Below are 24004 nucleotides of genomic sequence, written 5' to 3'. Positions count from 1 at the left end.
CATCAGCCATGTCATTGGCATCTGTGTTTCTTTTTTGTATTTTGGGTAATTGTTCTTTGAATATATGTGAACTAAAATTTTATCTTATTTTGTGGTTTGTCCTACACCTGATAATGTCTTTTGGTAAACAAAAGTTCTTGCTTTTGCAAAAGAATGAGCACAGTGGGGAATAAAGTTCTTGCTTTTTTATTTAAATTTTTTTCTTTTCTTTCTTTCTTTTTCCCCCCCAAGGGATTTTTTCATGTAGTTGAATTTATCAAACTTACTTTTAAGAAATCCTTCCCTATCCCAAAGTCAGAAAGATAATTTTCTATATTGTCTGAGATTTTATGATTTTTTTACTTTTTACATTTATATCTTTAATGCACCTAGGTTTTTGTGAATGTTTGTGAAATAGGCATCTGGAATGTCAACCTAAAAAAAAAGAGTCTGAGGCAGACTTTTGTAATAATAAAGAGTTTATTTGGGTCAAGTTGAGGACAGCTGACTGGGACATACTTCCAAGTTGCCTTGAGGAGTGCTCTGTTTGGCTTTTCTTACAAGCAGGTTTTTAAAGGCACAAAAGGGGACAAGGAGTGAGCTAGTAAAAAGTTGTTTGTCAGGAATGCTCATTGATTTACAGAAGTATTATTGATTAGTGATTGGTTATACATTCAGCTGTATGGTGTGGTTTAGGGTGGCCAATGTGTGGCATTGTTAGGATGATTTATAGCTATTTGTGGCAATAGCAAGCATTTTCAAGAGATGATTACATAGCTAGTGGTGGTCATGGGGGGTAGGACATGATAATTCCTCCCATGTTAATGCCTCTCTGACACTGAAAATTTAAAAGGGCTTGATGGCCAGGCGCGGTGGCTCATGCCTGTAATCCTAGCACTCTGGAAGGCCGAGGCGGGAGGATTGCTCCAGGTCAGGAGTTTGAAACCAGCCTGAGCAAGAGCGAGACCCCGTCTCTACTATAAATAGAAAGAAATTAATTGGCCAAATAATATATATAGAAAAAATTAGCCTATAGTCCTATAGTCCCAGTTACTCTGGAGGCTGAGGCAGGAGGATTGCTTGGGCCCAGGAGTTTGAGGTTGCTGTGAGCTAGGCTGACACCACAGCACTCAATCTAGCCTGGGCAACAAAGCAAGACTCTGTCTCAAAATAAATAAATAAATAAATAATCAATCAATCAATCAATAAAAGAGCTTGAATTTCTCAGGAAATATTTGTACATTTTTTTCTTTCTAAAATTTCATCTTTTCCATATAGATGGTTAATTGACACAGCCCTGTTTATTGAATAGCCTCTCCTTCATCAATCTGCAGTGCCTTTCAGGAAAATTTTATATGACATATCCACATGAGTCTACTTTGGGGTTGTCTATTACATTGGTCAGCTTATGTATTCTTGTTACCACACCATCTTAATTATTATAGGTTTATAAATAGTTTTGATGTCATGAAGGAAGAGTACTTTGTCAGTATCTCACCATATGCTTAGATTTTTAATAATTTAAATAGCTTCGAGTGAAAAATTTTTCCATCTTACACATAATAATTAGCAGACATGAAATTCAGTATATACTAATCACTTATTCAGATCATTTTACAGTGTTGGAAGAAATGGGAGAAAAAAATATGTGATGATTATGCTTTATTAGTTCAGACGTCACAGTTTTTTTTTTCCTCTTTTAACTATAGGAACAGTTTTGATCAAAAGTAATAGTGGTCAGTTGATGCTGGTATCTCCTCAGCAAGCCGCAACAAGAGCTGAGACCACAAGTAACATAACTTCAAGGCCAGCCATACCAACGAATACTCAAACACTCAAAATCTGTACCGTTCCGGTAATATACTTTAAAGCTTTTTTTCATCTTCCTGTTTCCCAGCTATTATCTTCATGTACATGCATATGTGTTTGCCAGTAAAAATTAAGAAGTGATTCTGTTTGACTTTTTTAATTCAGCACCTTTCTTGGAATATTAATTTAATCAAGATTTTTGGTTTTGTCCTTTGATGATTGCTAAAATAATGAAAATTCTGTCCTCATATTCAAAGATTTTATAGTTCTGAAAAGAATGTTCAAAGGGCTATTTGTATCCTAAATGGAAAGGAAATAACCATTCTGCTTCTATTTTAATTTGTGGTAAAGTAGTAAGACTCTAGTTTATAGTATTCATTTTAATCCATCTCTTATAGAAATTATCTTTAAGAAATACAGAGATCTATAATATTTCATTAATTTGGCATTGTTAGTAAGTGACTTATTTTACATGTGTAGTTCATCTTTCTAGATAACTGAAGTTTTCCTGTGTGGTAGAGCTAAAATATTTTCATGAGTGTCTTTCTTTAAACAGAAGATGCCACATATAGTTTAGCATTTTCCTGATGACTCAGGCTCATTTTAATGAAAGATTACATTGTTTTTTTTATAGTAATATAATTCTCTGCCAGTTTTTTTTTTTTTTGAGACAGAGTCTCGCTTTGTTGCCTAGGCTAGAGTGAGTGCCATGGAGTCAGCCTAGCTCACAGCAACCTCAAACTCCTGGGCTCAAGCAATCCTGCTGCCTCAGCCTCCCGAGTAGCTGGGACTACAGGCATGCGCCACCATGCCCAGCTAATATTTTCTATATATATTAGTTGGCCAATGAATTTCTTTCTATTTATAGTGGAGACGGGGTCTCGCTCTTGCTCAGGCTGGTTTCGAACTCCTGACCTTGAGCAATCCACCCGCCTCAGCCTTCCAGAGTGTTAGGATTACAGGCGTCAGCCACTGCGCCCGGCCTCATTTTGTAATTTGATTCTAGGTTCTTAACCAGTCATTTACTCTGTTACTGTATGTATCAATAATAGCTGCTCCTTCCCTTTCTTGTTTGGTTTATCTAACTGCTGTGGGTTGAAAATATAGGTTTATAATTAAATGTATATTTTTATTTTTTTAATTAATTTTAAATCTCTTTTAAAAAACCTTTTCACTCAAATTTCATCTGTAGGTTTATAATTAAATATTAAATAAGAATCTATATGTTTTCTGTATGAACCAGAGTCAAGCTTTTTTTTTTTTTTTTTTGAGACAGAGTCTCGCTTTGTTGCCCAGGCTAGAGTGAGTGCCATGGCATCAGCCTAGCTCACAGCAACCTCAAACACCTGGGCTCAAGCAATCCTGCTGCCTCAGCCTCCCAAGTAGCTGGGACTACAGGCATGTGCCACCATGCCCGGCTAATTTTTTCTATATATATTAGTTGGCCAATTAGTTTCTTTCTATTTATAGTAGAGACGGGGGTCTCGCTCTTGCTCAGGCTGGTTTCGAACTCCTGACCTCAAGCAGTCCACCCGCCTCTGCCTCCCAGAGAGCTAGGATTACAGGCGTGAGCCACCGCGCCCGGCCTCAAGAGTCAAGCTTTTAATGCTGAATACTATAACATGTATTTAGTTTGAAATTGCAGATAAATGAAATGTTTTTTGAATCAGTTGCCTCCTTAGAAATAGGAAATAAATGTCAACTGGATCTTTGACCCGTTAGGTTTATAGTATAGAATGTGCATAAAATCCATAAGGTTGTTGTTATTAATATAAAGCCAGTTATAACAAGTAGGTTTGCTATGGTAAAGTGTTTTAATGATCACCATGGTACTGATGGATTTTAAATCACTAATGTCAATGACTTTATGTTATCTTGCTCACCTCTTCACCCTCAAGAATTCTAGCTCACAATCAATCAAGAAAGTGGCAGTGGCACCTGTTAAAAAATTGGCACCGATAGGAACTACTGTGGTAACCACTGTTGCGAAGCCTTCCTCAGTACAAGTAAGTTATGACTTGAAGCTATTGTGCCGTAGTTATTCTTATCTTTATTTGTTATTTACCTATTTCCTGCCAGATGTAGAAGTTGTAGACTATAGAACACTGAAGAGAGCAATTCAGTGATATATGGTGACACTTATCAAATTGGGAACTGTTGGAGGAATGGGAAACAAGATAAATATGCTATATATTCTTGGAATCTCAGTTTTACTTAAATGTTTTAAATTAATACAAATCCATCTAACAGCCATGTGTTGCAGTGCTGAGATAAAATTTGGTGCATGAGATATTTAGGGATCAATGTCTGGAATTCCGGAAAAGAGTAAGCTTTTGAACTATATGCAAGTCAAATCCTCAACCGACATAGTAGAGAACTATGGAGCATATATGGTTTGTTGGCATTGTCTCACTGGGGGCCAGGGGGTCGGTTGGGTCTGAGTTTCCACTCTGGGATCAGTCATTGGATATGGACTCTCCTGGGAAAGTTATACTTTGGGGTGAGGTGATTGTCTGCAGCTGATGAAAACCTGATGGAACTGACAATTGGAGGCTGTCTAATAGCATTCCCAGTAGCTAGCTAGGACAATCCAATCTCTCCTTGTGATGGTCCACAGTGTACTCCTTGCATCACTTGGATCTACTTCCTCATACATGTTGAAGATCACTGTTCTGGGATTCTAAATGGGTTTCTTCCTTGAGAAAACAATGAAGAGAAGGTTAATAGAATGAACTACAGTCCCCACTGCTACAGCTTGGCTCCAGTTGCAGCTGATACTAATCTCCTTCCTCCACTATCCATTCTAGATTCCCTTTGCCCTCAACTACCAACTATACTGGTCTTGGTAGCTTAATTGGTAACATGACCAGATTCTCATCCCTGAGAGATCTGAAGATCTTTCTTTCCCTTGCCAGCTGCAGCCACAGCTTTATTTCTTTGCTCTCTGAATATTAGTTGAAGTCTTTTTTTTTTTTGAGACAGAGTCTCACTCTGTTGCCTGGGCTAGACTGCCATGGCGTCAGCCTAGCTCACAGCAACCTCAAACTCCTGGGCTCAAGCAATCCTTCTGCCTCAGCCTCCTGAGTAGCTGGGACTACAGGCATGCGCCACCATGCCCGGCTAAGTTTTTCTCTATATATTTTTAGTTGGCCAATTAATTTTCTTTCTATTTATAGTAGATGCATGGTCTGGGTCTTGGTCAGGCTGGTTTCAAACTCCTGACCTTGAGTGATCCTCTGGCGTTGGCCTCCCAGAGTACTAGGATTACAGGCATGAGCCACCATGCCCGGCCTATTGAAGTCTTGATAGTTCTAGAAAGTGAAAGCTTGGGTTCATTTAGTTAGTAATCACAGTTGGTGAACACTAATTATATTTGTAGTTTTTATAAAGGGGACAACCAGCGGTTCTTTTTTTTTTTTTTTTTTAAATATGGATCACATCACAAATTTATGTGTCATCCTTGCTTAGGGGCCATGCTAATTTCCTCTGTATCATTCCAATTTTAGTATATGTGCTGCCAAAGGAAGCGAGCATAAACCAGGAATTCTTAACCTGGAGTCTGTGAATTCAAATGAGGGAGGAAATCTTTACTAAGCCCAAACTAAAACTTAGAATTTCTTTCAGCTGTGAACGTAGGCTCCAAACCACGGAACCAAGAAGTACTACATCATATTAGTGTATATTTATGACTCTGTCACAATAGAATTCATTGATATTTTTATATTTCCTCATGTTATAGTTACTTTGAAATGTTCATGCTAATTATCATATTGGAATTATAGTACTTATTAGCTTTACTACCAATCTTGTTATTATTTAATATATTAATAAAGAAATTGCATATTTCTATATCAAAAAGATTTAGTACATATAGTTCTAAAATGGTATATCTGGGTTGTGTAGTTTTTTCCTCAGATTATTTTTCCATATATATGTGTATTATTGGTATTTCCGTGTACACTGTTTTTCATAATTTAGATTGATGTGTTTTTTTCCTTTTGAGATGGGGTCTCTGTTGCCTAGGTTGTAGTGCAGTGGTGCGATCATAGCTTATTGTAGCCTCAAACTCTTGGGCTTGAGCGATCCTCCCACCTCAACCTCCTGAATAGGTGAGACTTCAGGCATGTGCCACCACACCCAGTGATTGATGCATATTTTAAAATGGGTAGTGGTAGTCAGAGCAATAGAAAGTATCAAAGAATGAAGTTAATATCTGTCCACTTTGAGGGGTAAAATATCTCAGTTTTAAGCACTTCTTGGAAATAAGGAGCTAGAACTCAGGAATGAGTGAAGATAAAACTTGTACTTGATTGTTTGATTATAAAGGCAAATGTGTGTATTAAGAAATTTTGAAAGTATTTTCCTACTAGTAGATAATCGATATTTGTTTAAAACGACTTGCAACATGACTCAGTCTGGTAAATGTAAAACAAGAACTCATTTGAAATCTTTGAGTTCACTTTTATGTTGTATTTGATGATGAAGGTAGAGTTTGACCTAATGTTATATTGGAATCTAATGTACAAATGATTTGAAATAGAATTTCTATTTCTAATTAAATATAAATGGGCCTAAGTGATTGCTTTTTCAGATACAGAAAATGACCCTCCTTGAAATGCAGTTTCATCTGCTAAATTTACATACAATTTATTTTACTGGATCTATGTATGATTTTCACCCATTTATTTCACATATACTCCAGCCATTTTCTCTCTTGTCCCCAAGACATGCTTAGTCAGAGTCAATGCAGCCTTGCAAAGCATGTCAGTTACCATTGAGTTTACGAGGATCCATGCTACACTGAAATGGAATTAAAGAGATAGAGTAAGACCCAGATTATGTACTTCCCTATGCCTCTAAAGGAATAGAAGTGGCATGGAAAGTATGTATGTGTCTGGTAAGATACAGGTAGTAGGTAAGTTACAAAGGACTTTGAAGGACAGATTTTTGTATTGCAAAGAGGATAAAAGATTGATAAAAAAAGTAGAATGCCATAAATGCTCCTCTCTCCTACTCACAAACAATAAAAACCACTTTTCCTAAACTCTACGTTTCATTGGATTTTATTTTATTTTATTTATTTATTTTGAGACACAGATTCACTCTGTTGCCCAGGCTAGAGTGCCATGGCATCTGCCTAGCTCACAGCCACCTCAAACTTTTGGGCTCAAGTGATCTCATTAGATCTTATTTTGCTCCACAAGGGAGGAGAACAGTACTCCCACGAGGAACCTGCTCCATCAGTCCTTAAAAGAAATCATAATCACCAGCTAAAATTCCAGATTATGCTTTCTTAATATAGTAGTACAGAGAGATAATGGCTGGCTGGTTATAAGATAGATTCACTGAAGAGTCTTATTAACTGTATATAAACCTAAATGTTTATTAGAAAAATCTTCAGAAGGATTTAGAAGAAACTCCATGGCAATTGTCTCTGGAGAGTAGAACTAAGGCTTTGAAAAGGAAGGAGACTTTGTTTTCATTGTTGCCTTTGGGGCTCTATCTATAGTTAATAAAATTTTACTAATTTAGGTGTAATTTTAAATTTTACCTCTTTTGCTCAGCATTTCATCAGTAGTTCTTGTCCTCGTCATTAATCAGTATATTTTAAATTTTATTAAAATTCTTGCCAAGTGAGCTTTTAATTGATTTTCCTTTTAATATTCTTGTTCACTTTGAAATATAAGTTATAGACTGTCTCAAAATGAATTGGACAGCTTTTTCTATTTTTTTTGAAACATCTTTTATAAGACAGGAATTATGCAAAAGTGAGGAAAAATCACATGGAAAGTATCTGAGCCTCGAGATTTAGGGGAGGGAGGTCTCTTTTTTTTTTTGAGACAGTCTCTCTTTGTTGCCCAGGCTAGAGTGAGTGCTGTGGCATCAGCTTAGCTCACAGCAACCTCAAACTCCTGGGCTCAAGCAATCCTCCTGCCTCAGCCTCCTGAGTAGCTGGGACTACAGGCATGCGCCACCATGCCCGGCTAATTTTTCTATGTATATTAGTTGGCCAATTAATTTCTTTCTATTTATAATAGAGACGGGGTCTTGCTCTTGCTCCTGACCTCGAGCTGGTTTCAAACTCCTGACCTCGAGCAATCCTCCCGCCTCGGCCTCCCAGAGTGCTAGGATTATAGGCATGAGCCACCGCACCCGGCCGGGAAGTCTCTTTGATTATTTTTTTAATTTCTTTAATTTGTCTATTCCAGTCTCTGTATCTTCTTGTACCAATTTTGACATTTCACATTTTTCCAAAAATGTATCCATTTGATCTTAGTTTCAAATTTGTTTACCATTTGGTAGCTAATACTTTTGTTATAATACATTTTTATTATGAAATATATTTAGTAAACACAAATAAGATTATATGTAATATGTACACATACAAGTTGAGAAAAATGATAGTAAAATGAAGGCCCACATACTCCAAACCCACCTTAGGGTCACCATGTATCCCCACCCTTCTTTTGTCAGTCCCTAGTATTTTTACTTTCCTTCCCATTTTAGCCCTCAATATTCTTGTATAATATATATGCTCTAGTCTTTTATTTATTTATTTATTTTTTTGAGACAGAGTCTGACTCTGTTGCCCGGGCTAGAGTGCCGTGGCGTCAGCCTAGTTCACAGGAACCTCAAACTCCTGGGCTCAAGTGATCCTTCTGCCTCAGCCTCCCAGGTAGCTGGGACTACAGGCATGCACCACCATGCCCCGCTAATTTTTTCTATGTGTGTGTGTGTGTATATATATATATGTATATATATGTATTTTTTTTTTTTTTTTGAGACAGAGTCTCACTTTATTGCCCAGGCTAGAGTGAGTGCCATGACATCAGCCTAGCTCACAGCAACCTCAAACTCCTGGGCTCAGGCAATCCTGCCTCAGCCTCCCGAGTAGCTGGGACTACAGGCATGTGCCACCATGCCCCGCTAATTTTTTCTATATATATTAGTTGGCCAATTAATTTCTTTCTATTTATAGTAGAGACGGGTCTCACTCTTGCTCAGGATGGTTTCGAACTACTGACCTTGAGCGATCCTGCCTTGGCCTCCCAGAGTGCTAGGATTACAGGCGTGAGCCACTGTGCCTGGCCTTTAGTCTTTTTAAAGTGGGACATTTTGATGTACCTGTAAATTCACCTATCTTGGCTGTTACGGAGGGAGATTTTCATGAGGGTGATAGAAACTTGACTTTTCTGCCTGTAGAACACAAACATTTAAATTAAATTGATTGGGGGAGGGGGAAAGGGCATTTATTGAAGCCTTAAAATCTGTACCCCCATAATATGCCGAAATAAAAAAAAAATTAAATTGTGTGATGTTTAGTTTTTTGTATGAATTATAAATACTGTTCTTTCCTTATCCCCCCAAACTTTTTTTATTTCCTGTAACTTTTAGTGTTTGTCTTCAATATAAGATTATTGCTTTATCTCAGTGTAATTTTCTGACTTACTATCCAAACTTGTGATTTCTTGTATAAAGCTTTTTTATCCTGCAGGTGGTGCTAGAGTCACACTTCATTTTGATAGAAGGTGGAAGAAAAGACTGAAATTTTTTTCAGTGTGAAAATAAGATATCACATTCTGTAATCTTTTTTGTTTGTTTGTTTTTTATGTTAATATTTTTTTTCTTATTTTTTTATGCTTCAGGGAGACTGCAAGTTTGTTTGTTTTGTTTTTGTTTTTGTTTTTTTGAGACAGAGTCTCGCTTTGTTGCCCAGGCTAGGGTGAGTGCGGTGGCATCAGCCTAGCTCACAGCAACCTCAAACTCTTGGACTCAAGCAATCCTGCTGCCTCAGCCTCCTGAGTAGCTGGGACTACAGGCATGCACCACCATGCCCGGCTAATTTTTTTCTATATATATGTTAGTTGGCCAATTAATTTCTTTCTATTTATGATAGAGACGGTCTTGCTCTTGCTCAGGCTGGTTTCGAACTCCTGACCTCGAGCAATCTGCCCGCCTCGGCCTCCCAGAGTGCTAGGATTACAGGCGTCAGCCACTGCGCCCGGCCTTGTTTGTTTTTTGAGACAGGGTCTCACTCTGTTGCTCAGGCTAGAGTGCAGTGGCATGATCATGGCTCACTGTAACCTCACACTCCTGTGCCCAAGTGATCCTCCTGCCTTGCCTCCCATGTAGATGGGTCTACAGGTGCACACCACTGTGTCCAGCTAATTTTTCTATTTTTTTGTGGAGACAGGGTCTTGCTCTTGCTCATGCTGATCTCAAACTCCTGACCTCTAGCAATCCTCCTGCACGTTGGCCTCCTAGAATGCTAGGATTGTGAGCCATCACGCCTCGCCTATAATATTCTTTATGCTGACTCTGATGGTCTACATAAAAGCAGTTTACCTCAATATAAAATAATCAGTATATTGCTTTGCTTTATAATTAAGATAAAGAATATTCTGTATTTTTATATAAAGACTTGCTATTTCAAATACTTTTCGGAGCCATATTAATAATATCTTTTGAGGATGTATATACTTGCCACTGTTTTTCACGAATAACCCTAGGACAGTAGGTACCATTAATCCTTATTTTTTACAGACAGGAATCAGAGGATTAGCAAGATTAAGTAACTTGCCTGCCATCAACTCTTCCCAGGTAGCAATAAAATAGTAGGTAGATAAGTGAAAATGAAACCCAAATCTGCTAGAGCCTACAGTTCCTATAAATATGTTATTGCTTTAGACTAGTAGGGTATAACACAAAAACAAGGATGTCAAAATAAATTTGTAGTCTTGTAAGTGTGAAATGAGGCACCCACTAATGTGTCATAGCAATGCATATCTAAATATATATTACTTTTAATTTCAGTCCGCGGCTGTGCCAGCCAGTGTTGTCACAGTTACTCCTGTAAAGCCGTCGAATACTGTAATTACCTTGAAGCCTTCAAGTTTGGGAGTATCATCCACCCCCTCAAATGAGCCCATTCTCAAAACAGAGATCTCAGCAGCTGCTCAGACTGGTCTTTCTCCGGTAAGTTCTCACTTGCACCTCATATAAATACAGTTCATTACAAATCTTCTTGAATTCTGTTTCCTCACTAACATTGTGTTTGTCTCCGTTTATATTTCTATATGTAGGCAATGCTAGAAAATGTGAAAAAATGTAAGAACTTCCTTGCAATGTTAATAAAACTAGCATGCAGTGGATCACAGTCCCCAGAAATGGGGCAGAATGTGAAGAAGCTGGTGGAACAACTTTTGGTAAGTTGTTCTATAAAATGTAAGTTCTGTAAGCATCCATAGAACATGTTTTAAATGTGAAATATATATATTTCAATGAAATTTATTTTAAATACACATCTTGATAAACTTTGTTTTTGCTTCTTGGGAGCTATGTAATAATTATAAATCTTTTTTTTAATTATTTTTTTTTCTTTTAGGTAAAGTCACCACTGGATATTTTCTTTTTTTTTTTTTCTTTTTTTTAAATTTTAATTAATTATAAATCTTAAACAAGTAAATCTTTCCTATGAATTTCTTTTTTAAAATTTACTTTTTATTTTTTATAGTATATATACTATATAGTATATATTATAATACATATACTATATATGATATATATAGTATATAGTATATATACTATATATTTTAGGTATGCAATGTGATGGTTTACTGTATATTATTTTCTATATACCAGTCTTGTTTCCTTTAGCTTAAAAAGGGCCTTGGAGAGAAGGTTGAGTATTGGGTCAATAGGAAATTGTTACTAGAATTACAAAATGTCAGAAAGCCAGGCTATCAACAAATAGTGATTCAGTGCTTTTCCTTGATCACCTTATTTGGGTCTGCAGTTGAAATGTTTTATGTTGTATATTACAAAGATGTCTGCTGAAAGTTGAGATTTAATAAAATTAATTTTTATTATTTCATCAAGGAAATGTTAAATTGAAACTGACTTAGGCTGGGTGCAATGACTCATGCCTAAAATCCCAGCACTTGGGAGACCGAGGCAGGAGGATTGCTTGAGGCCAGGGGTTCAAGACCAGCATGAACAACATAGCAAGACTCCACCTCTACTTACAAAAAGAAAAGTTAGCCTGATGTGGTGACACACACCTGTACTCCTAGCTACTCGGAAGGGTGAAGCAGGAGGATTGTTTGAACCCAGCATTTTGAGGTTGCAGTGAGTTCTGATGACACCACTGCACTCCAGCCTGGTTGACAGTGAGATCCTGTCTCAATAAATAAATAGAAAGAGAGAGGAGAGAGAAAGAAATTGTCTGTTTCTCTTTTTTTTTTTTTTTTTTTGAGACAGAGTCTCGCTTTGTTGCCCAGGCTAGAGTGAGTGCCATGGCGTCAGCCTAGCTCCCAGCAACCTCAAACTCCTGGGCTCAAGCAATCCTCCTGCCTCAGCCTCCCGAGTAGCTGGGACTACAGGCATTCGCCACCATGCCTGGCTAATTTTTTGTATATATATGTTAATTGGCCAATTAATTTGTTTCTATTTATAGTAGAGACGGGGTCTCACTCTTGCTCAGGGTGGTTTCAAACTCCTGACCTTGAGCAATCCGCCCGCCTCAGCCTCCCAGAGTGCTAGGATTACAGGCGTGAGCCACTGCGCCCGGCTCTTTTTTTTTTTAACTGCAAGTATGTAACACTGTAGAGTATAATGACTATTTCACTTTGTCATTGCCTTTTTACCAGCAGTTTTACTCTCTGTTGCTTTTAGACCATCTGTTGAAATCTCAGCACAGTGCAAACGACTCCCTAAAAATCTTGGTATTAATGTGAAAATAATTTAGACCTCACAGACCCCTGAAATGCTTAAGAGTACAAAGCATTTTGTAAGGGTTCCTTCTTTCTTTGGAACTGATGTTATAGACTTGCAATGGCATTCTAAAAATATAGTCTTAGCCTGTTAAAGTAACTTACAAATTAAAAGAAAAACAAAACAAAACCCAAAATCCCAAGGTTCCCAAATCAAATGATTTCCTGTTTCTTACCCTAAGACTCCTATGTCTTCACTTCTTTATTTTAATTAATTAATTAAGATTAGTCAAGCGAAGCAGTGAGAGTGGAGAAAGGAACAAAGGAGTCTAACTGGTTGTGATCAATTAGTTGTAAATACCACTGCTCTTGGACCAGCCAAGAACCATGAACCATTCTTAATTGTTCTTAACAAACTGTAGTAATGTAGCATTATTCTGCCAGTCAACTCTTCTCTCATTTTGCTTATTGGATCTTCAAAAAAGAAAAAAAATCATCCCTTCATTGTATTCTCTGTGAAAAAACATCTCTATTATTTATATTTACTCATATCTTAGGTGACAGTAAAAAAAAATGTCTATTTAATGATGGACTTTACTACTTGTAAAAGCTTACTGTGTCTATAGTCATGACTTATATACACTTTGCCCCTTTTAAAGTATTTGTAGACCTAAAAATTTTTTTTCCCTTCTCATTCCTCAGGATGGAAAAATCGAAGCAGAAGAATTTACCAGGAAACTATATGTTGAACTAAAGTCTTCACCGCAACCTCACCTAGTTCCTTTTCTTAAGGTAGAATTATATGTTACTTAGAAGAAATAGCTTGGGTTAGAGTACTGGAAAATAATTTAAAACCTGAGTATTTCAATATGATAATGTGAAGATACTAACAATGTGAGAGAAACTTCAGTGCTTTTGTAAGCTATAAAGCACATTCATAGTATTCTTTTCGTTTGAATGCTTTGGAGAAAACAGAAGTAACATCTTATTCATGAACATAACTTAATGATTTTGTTGTTTAATGCATGTACAGGAATATACAGGCATAACACAGAGATATTACAGGTTTGGTTCCAGACCAACACAGTAAAGCTAGTATCTCAATAAAGTGAAATATATGTATTTTTTGGTTTCCCAGTGCATGTAAAAGTTATGTTTATACTATACGGTAGTCTATTAAGTGTACAAGAGCATTATATCTTAAAAAATGCACATCCCTTAATTAAAAATACTTTATTGCTAAAAAATACTAATGATTATCTGGACCTCTAGTAATTATTTTAATGGTGAAGGGTCTTGCCTCAGTGTTTACGGCTGCTGGCTGATCAGGGTGGTGGTTGGTGAAGTTTGGTTGGCTGTGGCAGTTTCCTTTTTTTTTTTTTTTTTTTTTTTTTGAGACAGAGTCTCACTCTGTTGCCCAGGCTAGAGTTCTGTGGCATCAGTGTAGCTCACAGCAACTTTAAACTCCTGGGCTCAAGCAGTTCTTCTGCCTCAGCCTCCCAAGTAGCTGGGACTACAGGCATGCACCACCATGCCCAGCTAATTTTTTTCATATATATTTTTAGTTGGCCAATTAATTTCTTTCTATTGTTAGTAGAGACGAGGTCTCGCTCATGCTCAGGCTAGTTTTGAACTCCTGACCTCGAGAGATCCACCTGCCTCAGCCTCCCAGAGTGCTAGGATTACAGGCCTGAGCCACCACGCCCAGCCTGTGGCAACTTCTTAAAATAAGACAATGAAGTTTGCCACATCCATTGACTCTTCTATTAACAAAAGATTTCTCTGTAGCATGCAATGCTATGTGATAGCATTTTACCCACAGTAGAACTTTTGGCACAAGAGACCTAACTTTCAGCCGCTCTCAGCTTTCAATGTTCCTTCTTCACTAAACTAAGTTTAATGGTTTCCAGCTTTTAATTTAAAGTGAGAGACATGTGACTTTTCTTTTTACTTTAATACTTAGAAGCCAGTGTAGGTTCATTAATTGGCCTGATTTCAGTATTGTTGTGTCTAAGGGAATAGGGAGGCCTGAGGAGAGAGAGAGAGAGACAGAGAAGAGCTGGTTGGTGGGGCAGTCGGAACACATACAGCATGTATCAGTTAAGTTTTCAGTCTTTTATAGGTATGGTTGTGGCACCCCAAAACAATTACAATAGTAATGTGAAAGATCACTGATCACAGAATGCTATAATAGATATAATAGCAGTGAAAAAGCTTGAAATATTATGAGAATTACCAAAATGTCAGACACACATAGTGAGTACATGCTGTTGGAAAAATGGTGCCAATAGACTTGCACACAGGGTTGCCACAAATCTTCAATTTGTTAAAAAAAAAAAAAAAAGCAACATCTGTGAGGCACAATAAAGCAAAGACCAATAAAGTGACGTATGCCTCTATGAAAAAAATATCGACATTGTGTGTGAAAATAGGGCCTTCTGTTTTGTTCTAATGACAGTTTTTCCCTTAGAATGAGAATCCACATAGTGTCAAATTTGGCAAGAAGGCTTTTATTTTTCAAAATTAATTTATATTAGGCATATTGTTCTCTACAGTTTATTGACTCACATAGAATTTTGATGAGAATAATAACTTTGATAACAAAAGTTTGTTTTGGCAAACTGAAAAAATATATTCTTTTAGATATTCAGAAGTTGAAAAGGAATCAAATTGAAATTTATAAAGTCATTGCAGATCTAGGTTAACAGTGAACCAAAGACTCATCTCATAAATTTTGATACAAAAGAGTGAGGAGTTACCTTTACAAAATTTTGAGTAAATTGTATAGGGGAGACAAAAGTCTTGCATAGTGAAAGACTCCTTTTGTTGCCTCATAAAAGAAGAATGGGAAGGAGAATGGGGACACCACATTTTCATAGGGATGTTTAAATAGTGGAAACTGGCTCTGGGCAAGCAAGTTGATTAGGAAGGTGCAATTCATGTGATGTGAAGTGTGGCTAAAGATACTGAGAATGTTTTTGCTAGAGAACATTTGGTTTGGGCAACTGAACTTTGAAGGATCGGTGTAATATCTAATATATGTGGTTTAAGCACATCTACATGAAAGAGATTTGACCTTTATGGTTCTAGAACAGTGGACTCCAACCTTTTTGGCACCAGGGAGCAGCTTAATGGAAGATGATTTTTCCACAGACTGGGGTGGTGGGGACTGAGGGAGGCAGAGCTCAGGTGGTGATGCAAGCAATGCAGAGCAGCTGTAAATACAGATCACTTCCTGCTCTGTGGCCCAGTTCCTATCAGGCCACAGGCTGGCACCAGTCCGAGGCCCAGAGGTTGGGGACCGCAGTTCTAGAAGAAGCCCATAGCTAGGATTGGATAGCTTTGTCTAGAAATGTGATGGGCTACTTTGTGAAATGACTGATGCCCTTTTTCTGGATGATACTCTTGATTGAGAAGTTAAAGACAATTCTTTCTTGGGTCCCTTTCAGTGCAAAGGTTCTATTAACTATATAAGTATTGTCTATTGCTATGACAACTCTTTTGAGTTTATCTATGTTTTGTACTCACTGGATGCAGTGCACAGGAGAAGGAGGAAAATTAGTAACCACTAATTTTCAGATGCATTGCTAGATACTTTATACTTAATTTGCATTATTTATTTATTTATTTTTTGGGACAGAGTTTCACTTTGTTGCCCAGGCTAGAGTGAGTGCCGTGGCATCAGCCTCGCTCGCAGCAACCTCAAACTCCTGGGCTCAAGTGATCCTGCTGCCTCAGCCTCCCGAGTAGCTGGGACTACAGGCATGTGCCACCATGCCCGGCTAATTTTTTGTATATATATTTTTAGTTGGTCAATTAATTTCTTTCTATTTTTAATAGAGACGGGGTCTCACTCAGGCTGGTTTCGAACTCCTGACCTCTAGCAATCCGCCCGCCTCGGCCTCCCAAAGTGCTAGGATTACAGGCGTGAGCCACCGCGCCCGGCCTCATTATTTATGCTTAATTTTCATGTTAGTTTTTTTGAGAATAGGTGCTAGATGATATTTATATTATAGTATTGTCCATTTTAGAGAAGAGAAAACCACTTAAATTGACAAATTTTTTTTTCCCTTTCTTTCTTTTTTTTTTTTTAATGAGTCAGGGTATTGCTCTGTTGCCCAACCCAGAGTACAATGATGTGATTGTAACTTACCACAATTAAGTGCTTAGCTCACTTCTCACTCCTGGGTTCAAGCGATCCTTCCACTTCTGTCTCCAAAATAGTGGGATTATAGGCATGAGCCTCCACACTCAACCTAAATCAACTAAATTTTTTTTTGTTTGTTTGTCTTTTTCAGACAGTGTCTCACTCTGTAGCCCGGGCTAAGAGTGCCGTGGTGTCAGCCTAGCTCATAGCAACCTCAAACTCCTGGGCTCAGGTGATCCTCCTGCCTCAGCCTCCCAAGTAGCTGGGACTACAGGCATGCACCACCATGCCCAGCTAATTTTTTCTATATATTTTTAGCTGGCCAATTAATTTCACTCTATTTTTAGTAGAGATGGAGTCTCGCTCTTCCTCTGGCTGATTTCGAACTCCTAACCTTGAGTGATCCGTCTGCCTTGGCCACTCAGAGTACTAGGATTACAGGTGTAAGCCACTGTGCCTGGCCCAATCAACTAAATTTTGATCAAACTCACAGATCCAGAATTTAGGCTGTTTAACTCACTAGAAAACACTACCTTTAAGTTACCAAATACCACCATGAGGCATTTGCTTTTCGTATCTTTTCTAGGCATCTATCCTTATGTGTTTTTTTCTTGAATTTTTTTCCCTCATCCTTTTGGGGATTGGATATTGCATCAGGATGAGGGATTTAACATTTAAGCTTAACCCTGGCCCGGTGAGCAAGAGAGAATTCAGATATACACTTGCATTGTTTGACTCTTTAACATTTCCAATTATGTTCTAAGAAACCGCTCATTACATTTTCTGTGTAATCTTACTTAAATCATTTATTCATGTATTTCCAAAACAGTTTGTATTCTGCCATTTTTATTTTATTTATTTTATTTTAATTTATTTTAATTTAATTTTATTTTAATTTTATTTTGTTGAGACATAGTCTCACTTTGTTGCCCAGGCTAGAGTGAGTGCCGTGGCGTCAGCCTAGCTCACAGCAACCTCAAACTCCTGGGCTCAAGCAATCCTGCTGCCTCAGCCTCCGAAGTAGCTGGGACTACTAGCATGCGCCACCATGCCCGGCTAATTTTTTCTCTATATATTAGTTGGCCAATTAATTTCTTTCTATTTATAGTAGAAATGGGGTCTCGCTCTTGCTCAGGCTGGTTTCAGACTCCTGACCTCCAGCAATCTGCCCGCCTTGGCCTCCCAGAGTGCTAGGATTACAGGCGTGAGCCATTGCGCCCGGCCTATTCTGCCATTTTTATTTTTATTTTATTTTATTTTATTTTATTTTACTTTACTTTACTTTACTTTTTTACTTTACTTTACTTTACTTTACCTTCTTTTCTTTTCTTTTTTTTTTGAGACAGAGTGTCGCTTTGTTGCCCAGGCTAGAGTGAGTGCCATGGCATCAGCCTAGCTCACAGCAACCTCAAACTCCTGGGCTCAAGCGATCCTGCTGCCTCAGTCTCCAAAGTAGCTGGGACTACAGGCATGTGCCACCATGCCCGGCTAGTTTTTTCTCTATATGCTAATTGGCCAATTAATTTCTTTCTATTTATAATAGAGATGGGTCTCGCTCTTGCTCAGGCTGGTTTCGAACTTGAGCAGTCCGCCCGCCTCGGCCTCCCAGAGTGCCCTATTCTGCCATTTTTAAATTTTAAAAAAAGATTTTGAGGAATTTTTGGTCTTTTACTTTCTTGTTACCTTTTCAAGTATACCTTTTGGAAATTTCTTCAGACAGGAATGTCTTTTTGTAAAGTAAAGGAATGAAGCAATAGTTCTTATTTGCTTCTTGAGTGGGGACTGTGGTTTTATTTTTCATTTTTTGTTTTGTGAGCCTTACCATTGCTTCTAGCTTTTACTAGGCACTCTGACTGAATTTAAATGTCACAACAAGGCAGTCTTCTACCACCTGTGAAGATAACCTGCCATTTATCCACTTTTGTGTCTTTTTTTCTTATTTCTAAACAAACAAAAACCTTGTGGATCAAAAGGTAGAACCTACTAGTTTTTAGTTCAAACTGCCTTTCTCTTTCAGAAGGATGCAAAGATAGACACTGACTTAAAATCCAGTCAGAAAACACACTAGCTCAATTAAGGAAATTTTTTCTGATCTTAAAATTCACTTTGTATTAGTTTTATTTTGATGTAAAGACTTTCTAACATTTGAAAGTAATTTAACAGAAAGTCCTAGATTCTCCTGTGATGTAAATGTAAATTAACTTCTAGTTACTGATGTTATTAATAATCCATTATGGGGTTTAGATGGCTACAGAAAAGTATGGTACAATCTTTTGTTTTACCAGTTGATACTGAGTTATACAAAATAAGTCTCACATTGAGACATAATAATTTCATATTGAAAAATAAAGCAACTTTCAATTTCATATTGAAAGTTGATTGGATTCTGGATATTGACATGATTTAAATAAGTGATAAATACTTGATACGCTTTCGGTTGGCTTTATGTTATTAAAGATATGAAATATAAAGGGTTTTTTTTGTTAGTAGCTGATTTGTTTTGTTACCAGTGTTTTTTTTCCCCTCCCTTGTGTTTCTAGAAAAGTGTGATTGCCTTACGACAACTTCTGCCTAACTCTCAGAGCTTCATTCAGCAGTGTGTCCAGCAGACTTCTAGTGAGGTAGTGATTGCTACCTGTACTGCAACAGCAACAACTGCTCCTGTGGTGACAACAACAGTTGCCGCAATCCAGCCTGAAAATCCCATCATCGTTTCTGGAGTGACAACACCCAGAACTATGTCAGTGCAAACTCTGAATCCACTTACTGGGCCAGGGGGAGCAAAGGCTGGAGTTGTGACACTTCATTCTGTGGGCCCAGCGACTGTACCAGGAGGAACAACAGCTGGAACTGTTTTGCTTCAGACTTCCAAACCACTTGTGTCATCTGTACCAAATACAGTTACAACGGTCTCACTTCAGCCAGAAAAGCCAGTTGTCTCTGGATCTGGAGCAGCAGTAACTCTGGCCCTTCCAACAGTGACTTTTGGAGAAACCTCAGCTGCAGCTATATGCCTTCCGTCTGTGAAACCTGTTGTGTCTTCTGCTGGTACCACGTCAGACAAGCCGGTCATTGGCACTCCAATCCAAATCAACCTTGCCCAGGCCGGTGCTGTCCTTTCACAACCAGCTGGTATTCCACAGGGAGTTAAAGTCAAGCAGCTAGTGAGTAACATTTCATTTCTGCCTCAATTATTTATTTTGAAAATTTTGAACATTCACAAAACTGGTAAACAACTGGCAAAACTGTATCCCCTTTACCAAGTTTGACCAGTTGTTAATTTTTTACCTCATTTGCTTTCTCTCTCTCTCTCTCTCTGTACTTACATCCACAAATACACACATGAATTTTTGCTGAACTATTTAAAAATTAGTTGCCGAAATTATGACAGTGCACATTATATGTCTCTTAAAGGGTGATTTTTTTACACAACTGCAACATACAAATTGTTACACATAGGATGTTAAGTTTGGTATAATATTTCTCCAGTTGTGGCAGTAACTTTTTTAATTTTGTTTTTAATGACTAATTGCATATTACACTTAGTTAACATTTCTCTTTAGGCTCTTTTAATCTAGACTAGTTCTAGCTTTTTTGTGGTTGTTTGTTATATTGCAATGTTTTAAGTGCCCAGGCTAGTTGTTTTGCAGAATGTCCCTTTATTTTGTTTTGTCTGACTGTTTCCTCAAGATTAGATTCAGGTTAAATATTTTTGGCAGGGTTATTACGCAGGTGATATTATGGTAACATTTCTTTTAAAAAATGCTAAGGGGAGAGAGAGACAGTAAGGAGAGTAAATAAGTAAGAGGTTGTTTTTTCCCTAAACGTGGTAGGTTGGGAGGTTCTTGGGTGAAGGAAGGAAATTTTAGCTATTTATCAATTAGTATTTAGAATAGTCTGCTTAATTCAAGAAAAGATAACTTTTGTCAAAGGACTTTGAAAGTATTGTTAACCCATGGGAGATATGCTACATGGTGAATTAATCAAATCATAATGTGTTTTAGTACAGTTCCCTACCTTACAGCATAACAGAGCTTGCTGTTCTTTTGAATTTTAGTGATTGCCCTTGTTCTCTTTTATAACCCTTTGTGTTAGAGGCTGTGTTTTGAATCTCTTTGTTTTAGTTCATTTTGCTTCTTGGGATAGTAAACTCTGTAGACTTCCCAGACATTTGTGTGATCAGGATAAGAAGTTACTATCAGTGGATGACTGTCTTGTGAGGCAGAAGGGCGGTTTTGGACATAGAGCAAAAGGGGGAAGATCAGTGACCAGAACTGGAGACTAGTCAAACTCTTGGGTAGGTAGAAAGTAATAGTCATTTCCTGGACACTAATCTTTTCTCATCCCTTCCTCCTCTGGGTATGATTTTCAAATGGAGAAATGTATCTACCTTGTAGGATTTTTCTTAGGTGCCTAAATTTAATCTCAGAGATGAAACAACATTGTAAGAAGCAGTGATTTTTAAATATCGTTCTGGGCAGCCAGGTTTGGGAACCACAGGAACAGGGAAATTGCCTCAAGGATAGATACTCCTCTTTTTGGTGGCACTGAATAGAACTGAAATCCTCTTTATGTGTCATAGCTGATTCTTGAATCAATGTTAATCTTTATTGAACATCTATAGCATGTAGGTCCCTGTGGTGAAATAATACTTTATAGCCACCTAGAGCTTTAAAAGTGTGTAATTTATATGCTATGGGTTTTTAAATAATTTTAGGATGAGAAAAATGCAGGAAGAAAACTGCAGAAATTGTAGGTGACCCATCCAGTGGCAGCCAAGTAACGGATCTCAGACTAGAACCCAGTGACTTTTTAAATTAGGTCACGGTGTTCCTGGCAAGAACTTCTAGATTTTTGGTATGTCCTGAAGCAGAAAACTATCTGGTAATATCTTTTTTTATTGTTATTATTATTTTTATTTATTTTTTTGAGACAGAGTCTCACTTTGTTGCCTGGAATAGAGTGCCGTAGCGTCAGCCTAGCTCACAGCAACCTCAAACTCCTGGGCTCAAGCGATCCTCCTGCCTCAGCCTCTTGAGTAGCTGGGACTACAGGCATGCGCCACCATGCCTGGCTAATTTTTTATATATATGCTTTTGTGTTTTTTTAGTTGGCCTATTAATTTCTTTCTGTTTATATTAGAGACGGGGTTTCGTTCTTGCTCAGGCTGGTTTCAAACTCCTGTCCGCCTCGGCCTCCCAGAGTGCTAGGATTACAGGTGTGAGCCACCGCGCCCAGCCTGGTAATAATATCTTGACAGCATTTACGTTTCATAGGTTTGACTTGTTATATATACATTAGCAATCATTTCGATAAAGAAAACATGTAACAAAATCTGATGTTAAATATTTGGGGTTTTTTACTTCCTATTTTCATTCTTAAAAGAGTATGGAATAATTTAATTTTCCCTGTGAATTCTGCTTTCTTGTTTTGGCCTTTGTTTCAATTTTATACAACAAACTTGATGTAAGTATTCATACCTACCTATTTAAAATGACAAAAAGCCAGAGTAGCTGGACACTAAAGATCCATTGTAATTTATTTCACAACAGATTTAGGGACAAAACAACATAAATCGTTCTGTATGGTGGTGCCATAGAGAGGATTGAACTAGGATATTCTTTCAAATCAACTATTTTAGAAAGCTAGTATTACTCAAGTCTGAAAATAATTGAAGAATATCATCAGTCCAGTTTAACCCTAGATCTAGTGAGGAGGAAAACACTCAGGGTGCTAGAAAATAGCAGAGTGTTCTATGCAGCTTATAAGAAATAGGACAAATAACCATTTAAAATATGAGAATTGGGACTGGGTGTCGTGGCTCATGCCTGTAATCCTAGCACTCTGGGAGGCCAAGGTGGGTGGATCCTTCAAGGTCAGGAGTTTGAAACCAACCTGAGCAAGAGTGAGACCCATCTCTACTATAAATAGAAAGAAATTAATTGGCCAACTAAACATATATAGAAAAAATTAACCAGGCATGGTGGCGCATGCCTGTAGTCCCAACTACTTGGGGGGCTGAAGCAGGAGGATCGCTTGAGCCCAGGAGTTTGAGGTTGCTGTGAGCTAGGCTTACGCCATGGCGCTCTAGCCCGGGCAACAGAGGGAGACTCTGTCTCAAAAAATAAAAAGAAAACCATGAGAATTGTCAACGTTGGATCAAATCTGTGGTGTGTGCAACTCAGTCTGGTTTGAAGAATACACTATGGCTATCTTGTTTCTTGCCAGATTTAAAATTTTTGTAATTTATTTCCTTTAATTAAGGATTTAAAAATTCCTTCTTAATATTTATTTCTCAGTTGTGTTAGTTCTTCTAGAGAATCATATAGATCTCCTGCCTCTTGGATAAGATGTTTAAATATAGTATTTTCAAGTTATAGAATAATCCTCTCAATGTACCATTCCAGGGTTTAGATTTTGTATTTTATGAAATGATTAATTTTTATCCCCTCATCACTTAAAAAAAAATTTAGATTTATCACTACATGCTATCTTTTCTCATTGATTATTTATTTATTTATTTTTGAGATAGAGTCTCACTCTGTTGCCTGGCTAGAGTACTGTGGCATCAGTCTAGCTCACAGCAACGTCAAACTCCTGGGCTTAAGCTATCCTGCATCAGCCTCCCAAGTAGCTAGAACTACAGGCATGTGCCACCATGCTCGGCTAATTTTTTCTATGTATTTTTAGTTGGCCAATTAATTTCTTTCTATTTATAGTAGAGACGGGGTCTCACTCTTGCTTAGGCTGGTTTCGAACTCTTGACCTCGAGCAATCCGCCCGCCTTGGCCTCCCAGAGTGCTAGGACAGGTGTGAACCACCGTGCCCAGCCTTGATATTATTACTCTTAATAATCTTCTATTTATTTAACACTTAGATGTCTTTAAGAATAATTTATACTTGGAGATTAGGCAAAAAGTTTTAGTGGTATTAGGTTATAAGTATGAAATGTCCGACTTAAGTACTAAATTTGACAGTTGATATCTCTGACATTTCACTTTGACACTTCTTGTTTTATTTTTATTGTAAAGGTACAACCTCATTCTTTAAAGTGCATAGTTTGGCTTGCGATTATCTTTCAAAGTTTTTTGGAGCAATTTTTGTGAAACCCTGGATAAGTTAAAAATGTGTGCTATTTTTGAATATGAGTTCTGTCTGCAGTGTAGACAGCTTCAAATATCAACAAAGTGTTTGGAAAGGATGTGGCTAATGAACACATACCATGTTTCCCCGAAAATAAGACCTAACCTACCCATAAAATAAGCCCGAGCAGGATTTCTAAGCATTTGTGCAATATAAGCCCAACCCCAAAAACAAGACCTAGTGATGGGTGTGGCTACGCAGCATATCTGCACAA

The 24004-nt window shown here is 37.6% G+C and overlaps 1 protein-coding gene and 1 non-coding gene across 2 annotated transcripts in view; one reads left to right on the top strand and one right to left on the bottom strand.

Moving 5' to 3' along the window:
• TAF4B (TATA-box binding protein associated factor 4b) overlaps positions 1-24004 on the top strand; it is a 121235-nt gene that overhangs the window by 7273 nt on the left and 89958 nt on the right. Inside the window, exons 2-7 of the mRNA XM_012740445.3 lie at positions 1689-1834; positions 3687-3794; positions 10603-10764; positions 10872-10994; positions 13203-13292; positions 19188-19811. Of these exons, the coding sequence (XP_012595899.2) occupies positions 1689-1834; positions 3687-3794; positions 10603-10764; positions 10872-10994; positions 13203-13292; positions 19188-19811 (1253 nt within the window). The remainder of the gene's footprint in view (positions 1-1688; positions 1835-3686; positions 3795-10602; positions 10765-10871; positions 10995-13202; positions 13293-19187; positions 19812-24004) is intronic.
• LOC142861764 (U6 spliceosomal RNA) lies at positions 5212-5316 on the bottom strand. Its single transcript, XR_012912917.1, has one exon. It is a non-coding gene; the product is annotated as a U6 spliceosomal RNA (small nuclear RNA).

This window comes from Microcebus murinus, chromosome 17 (genome assembly GCF_040939455.1).
Source record: "Microcebus murinus isolate Inina chromosome 17, M.murinus_Inina_mat1.0, whole genome shotgun sequence".
Lineage (NCBI taxonomy): Eukaryota > Metazoa > Chordata > Mammalia > Primates > Cheirogaleidae > Microcebus > Microcebus murinus.
The sequence above is the reverse complement of the archived record's forward strand: the minus strand, read 5'-3'. Positions and strand labels throughout refer to the sequence as shown.